We start from the raw sequence: 5245 nt of genomic DNA, 5'->3' as shown, positions 1-5245 counted from the left end.
GAAGAGCGGGAATTTTTCAGAGATCCTCCTCCGGTGCCTTAGTTTTTATCTCCTCTGCAGCCAGTACCATCTCTGTGTCTTCCTCTGCCTTCTCCTCCAGCTTCTCTAGCACTTCACCCCCTTCCCCGGGGAGCCCGTCTGCTCCCTTTGGTTCTTCAGGTGTCTTAGCCACCTCCTTTGGTGGTGGAGCCTTCTCTAACACGGCGGGTTTTACATCAGTCCCCGTAGCTTTCTTCTGCTGCTTTCTGTTGTCCTGTGAGCCTTCAGCTATCGCCCTGAAGGGACCCACGAGCCAGTTTAGGGGGATGTTCTGAGTTACGTACTCAAACAGGTCATCTAGGGACCTTCGGGCTCCTGCCACATAGTCCTGGCTCTGAGTCAGGGTGCTGCTGGAGAGGTCCTGGAAGGACACAGCACTGGAAAAAGAATGACGGAGCTTGTGGATATTTCGAGTGGCCTGATACACAGCTTCTTGGATGTTGCTGGGGAGGCCTTGGATGCTGGTTTTCAGGTTCTCATAAGCAGGTTGTAGCTGCTGGGTGATGATGCGCAGCATAGCTAGAGTCCGTGACTCTACCTGCTGGGAAAGAGACACAGCTCAGTTACTAGAACAGATGAGATGGACCCATCCGCACGAGGCCGGGTTAAATAGGCTCTTCAAGGGGTACCTCTACTTCTAAGGCAGTTCTAACTTGGTTTCCTTTGGGTTGGGTCAGGCACCAGTCCACCCACAGTCGATGGAGCTTCTCCTGCCCATCCAGAAGCTTCTGGCCAACCTCCTGTTTCACAGATTCAATCTGATGGGAGAAACAGAGGAGCAGCTGTATTGCAACACACACAGTCAGAGAAGGATAAGTGCTCCCTTCCCCGGGAGGGATCCAGGAGGAAAGGCAGCTGGTGCAGGATGGAGGAAGAGCTTCCATCTGGACAGTAGAGCAGGAAGATTACAGACAGGAGGAGAAAGGAGAAAGCGCGTTTGTACCAGCTTTATTGCCAGCTGCAGTCGCGAGAGGGTGTCCTGGGTGCTTTGCTTAACGCGCTGCAGTTTGCTCAGGGAGTGCTGGTAGGCTCGGTGGCGGATTTTGTTAGAGAGGGAACCCAGACGCACAAAGTAACTCTGCTGCTGCTTCTGCTCCTCCACAGAAGCCATACCGACTCCCTCGACAGCGGAGGCCAGTTTACCTGGAGGAAACAAAACAGAGATGCAGCTGCACCGCTCCCCGGCCGCACGGGGAGGAAGAGGTAACGTCACACTGGGAAACACAAAGGCTGAAGCTTGCTGTGTAAAGCGTAGAGCTTTGTCCTTGCTCGGCTGTTTCAGGGGGCTGGTCCCTGCTCAGCGCTCTCCTCAGCTAAGCAGGCCGGGCAGAGAGGTTGAAGCGTGCGCTGCACCCAGGGGTTTGTTTGCTCGAGGCTGGTAGGCAGGCCCTGCCAGCAAATGCTTGAACTCTGTCCCCTACCACGAGGCAGGTCAGTGTTGACAGCCACCATCCTGGTGACAAATCCAGAGCTACCTGTCTGCTTCGGGAGATGACTCTTGCAGCGTCAGGTGCTCGCCAGTCATGTGGGAAGGGATTTGCATTTACAAGCGCCAGCTAAGCATTTTCTTACCTAGCTCCTCCTCTGTCATTGGGAGGTAGTGATCCACCAGATCTTCTGATAGACCCAGGACAGATTCCATACCACCTGCCACTGCTTGGCCCACTGCCTTGGCTTTGCTTACGCTGTTGGTCACCACTGAGTTGGTCATCTCTACCCCCTCCTGGATAGCCCCTCTGCTCTGCTCCAGGGCTGTATTTATTTTGCTAGTTATGGTGCCGTATGCAGCATCCAGAGCTGTGGTGACTGTAGAGGTGACCGCTGATTTGGTCTTCTCAACACCACCCTGAACAGCCCCCTTGGTTAGGTCCACTGCTTCAGTCACCGTGTTGCTCACAAGATCCTTGGCACCCTGGGCAGCTCCTACGGCAGCAGTAATAGTGGAAGCAACTGCAGACTTGGTCAGTCCAATGCTGTTCTCCACCATGTGTTTAGTGACATCCACTGCCTCTGTCACCTTGTTAGTCACAAGGTCCTTGGCACCTTGGGCAGCTTCCACAGCATTGACAATAGCAGAAGCAACTGCAGACTTGGTCTGTCCAATGCTGTCCTCTACAATATGTTTACTGAGGTCCACGGCTTCGGTCACCTTGTTAGTCACAAGGTCCTTGGCCCCCTGGGCAGCCTCCACAGCACTGACAATAGTGGAAGCAACTGCAGACTTGGTCTGTCCAACGCTGTCCTCTACCACGTGTTTAGTGACATCCACTGCCTCTGTCACCTTGCTCGTCACAAGCTCCTTGGCACCTTGGGCAGCCTCCACAGCACTGCTAACAGTGGAGGTCACCATTGACCTGGTCAGCTTGACACTGTCCCCCACAACATTTTTAGTGAGGTCCACAGCTTCAGTCACTTACCTGGGGCCACGGTCTCCGGCCACTTGGTTAGCCACAAGGTCCTGGCCCCCCTGGGCAGCCTCCACAGCACTGACAATAGTGGAAGCAACTGCAGACTTGGTCTGTCCAATGCTGTCCTCCACCACGTGTTTAGTGACATCCACTGCCTCTGTCACCTTGCTCGTCACAAGCTCCTTGGCACCTTGGGCAGCCTCCACAGCACTGCTAACAGTGGAGGTCACCATTGACCTGGTCAGCTTGACACTGTCCCCCACAACATTTTTAGTGAGGTCCACAGCTTCAGTCACTTTGTCAGCCATTGCTGCTTTTGCCTCGCAGGCAGCATCCATAGCAGAAGTCACTTTGGTGGAAACCAGCTGCTTGGTGTCTGATATGACCTACAACAGGGAGAGGCAGAGAAAGATACTTTTTTTTTTTTTTTCAGAAATAGATTTTCCCTCCCTGAAGTAGCTTTTCCACATGGCTAAGCTGTGCTTGCAGCCTTGGGGGTGAGCTGGGGAAGTCAGCACACCTCTATTTACGGGGACTCGTTCTGGGGAAGTCAGCACACCTCTATTTACGGGGACTCGTTCACTTCCACACGCTGAAGGCATCTGTCCAGCTTTCACCAGCCTGCAATGCCTTCTCTAGCCTGTTCCGGGGCCTGACCTGACAAAGCACAGCTGCTGAACTTTATTTCCCCATATTTTTCTGTACCCATCACAGTTCCATCAGGCAAGAGATCGAGTCACAGCTTCCGCAGGGAAAGCTTTTATTTTACCTTATCTGCTGGCTGTTGAAGAAAAGGCAAGTTCTCCTCCAGCTGATCCAGTCCTTTGCAGGCATATTCATTCACCAGTGCGACTAGAAAAGACAACAGGTACCAGTTATTCTTCAACTGGGAGGGAGGTTTTTGACCCTACAATGGCCGGTTCAGGATACACTCATGAAAGCAAGCCAGAAACCCCCAAACCCACTGTTCTGCAGTGGGGGGTATGGGAGGTGCCTTGGTAAGAGGTGACCAAACCCTACAATGTGGCGGGTTCAAGTAGTCTCCGTTTTGCCTTCCCAACTTTCCAGCTCCCGGCAGCACGTTGCTGCAGTTGGGTGTAACTCTCACCGCTGGTGGGGTGAGCGATTGCTTTAAAGGCTGGAGAAGTATCAGGGTGAGAGAGACTGAGCTATGTCCAAGACGGACACGGCTACTACCAGTTGGGATGCTCATAACCTGGAGTGATGGAGGAAGAGCTGCGAGGATTTGCTTAGGGACTTAAAGAAACCAGAGACAAGAGGCCAGGCTTGGTTTCTGCTGTGAACAGTTTCATGTCCGTGAAAATCAGTGGGTTTGCTGGGCAGCTGGGAGCTGCTGAGCTGAAGACTAACGGGAACAGGAGGTGTGCTACAGGAGACGGCTGTCACCCAACTGGCACATGAAACTCCCTCCCCACCTTCTCCTCTGTGTAGAAAGGGTCGCTCTAGCCTCTTCACTTACTTTGCGGCTCAAGTTGGTTCAGGATGGGCTGTGCCCCGCCAACCACGCTACCTACTGCGACAGCAGCCACAGTCTCAGCCACGCTGCAGACACCACTGAGGCAGGGATGTGTCTCCTTGGTCTGGTTGTAGGCAGATGAGACCAGGTTGAATGCGGAGTTGAGCAAGGGCAAGCTGGTCACCCGATTGACAGCACTCTAAAATGAAGAGAAGGTGACATCAGAGAGCAGCCTCAAGCTGGTGGGCAAATACAGCCATGTGTCTGTCCAGAGGGGTCCTATGGGGACATCCAGCCCATCTCCTCATCCTTCCTAAACTTGGAGTTGAAGGGACTCACCCAAAGACCACCAGCAAGCCAGTGACAAGCCAGGATTAGAAGTTTGACCCCTGGACTCATGAACTCAGTCACGTTGGGTTTCAGCACCAAACCCAGATGTGGAAATAGGACCTGTAACAGCTCGTGTTTCAGGATTCCTGAAGTTTCTGAAGCCCTGAAGTTTCTGAAGCCCTGAAGTTTCTGAAGCCCTGAAGTTCTCTCTTGAGCAAAACCAGCAAGTTTCTGTTTTAACTGAGCTTAGATTTAGCTATAGCTTTGTGTGCTGAAGTTTCTGAAGCCCTGAAGTTTCTGAAGCCCTGAAGTTTCTGAAGCCCTGAAGTTTCTGAAGCCCTGAAGTTTCTGAAGCCCTGAAGTTTCTGAAGCCCTGAAGTTTCTGAAGCCCTGAAGTTTCTGAAGCCCTGAAGTTTCTGAAGCCCTGAAGTTTCTGAAGCCCTGAAGTTTCTGAAGCCCTGAAGTTTCTGAAGCCCTGAAGTTTCTGAAGCCCTGAAGTTTCTGAAGCCCTGAAGTTCTCTCTTGAGCAAAACCAGCAAGTTTCTGTTTTAACTGAGCTTAGATTTAGCTATAGCTTTGTGTGGTTAATCTTTCTGCTCCTCCCACCCGGTTTGGAGGTGCCGGCAGGAGCCCGTTCACCCGGCTATCCGTCGGCAGCAACTCCGACTGCCGCATGTTGGCCTGCGGGCTGCCCTGGCACCTACCGCCTGCTGCTGTTCCTCAGCCTTCAGCAGAGGTTTCTGTGTGGTCTTTTCCGAAGCCATACTGGACGCAGCTGCAGCTGAAAGGAAAAACAAGAGCGTAACAGCACAAGGACAACTCCATTTCCTCCAGCGAATTAACGCATTAGCAAAACTGGTGAAGAGCAGGGGGCAGCGGTGCTGGGATCCCCCATTCACCATGTCCAGGAGCGTCAGTGTGTCCCCTCCCCAATCTTTGAAGATATTTGAGAGGCTCCGTGATTTACAATGTGCAAATATTTAGGTAGGAC

At 52.7% G+C, this 5245-nt stretch overlaps 1 protein-coding gene across 1 annotated transcript; it reads right to left on the bottom strand.

The window, feature by feature from the left end:
* Positions 1-16: 16 nt before the first annotated feature.
* LOC104495819 (perilipin-3-like) lies at positions 17-4929 on the bottom strand. Its single transcript, XM_010138848.1, has 9 exons — positions 4861-4929; positions 3928-4123; positions 3217-3299; positions 2759-2833; positions 1826-1951; positions 1612-1708; positions 983-1182; positions 669-797; positions 17-577 (listed from the first exon to the last, which is right to left on the bottom strand). The coding sequence occupies exons 1-9, from the start codon at positions 4927-4929 to the stop codon at positions 17-19; spliced, it is 1536 nt and encodes a 511-aa protein (XP_010137150.1).
* Between the last annotated feature and the right edge of the window lie 316 nt (positions 4930-5245).

The sequence above is a fragment of the Buceros rhinoceros genome, unplaced genomic scaffold, assembly GCF_000710305.1.
Source record: "Buceros rhinoceros silvestris isolate BGI_N320 unplaced genomic scaffold, ASM71030v1 scaffold8496, whole genome shotgun sequence".
In the NCBI taxonomy this organism is placed as follows: Eukaryota; Metazoa; Chordata; class Aves; order Bucerotiformes; family Bucerotidae; genus Buceros; species Buceros rhinoceros.
Note: the sequence above shows the minus strand (reverse complement) of the source record. Positions and strands in the feature narration are given on the sequence as shown.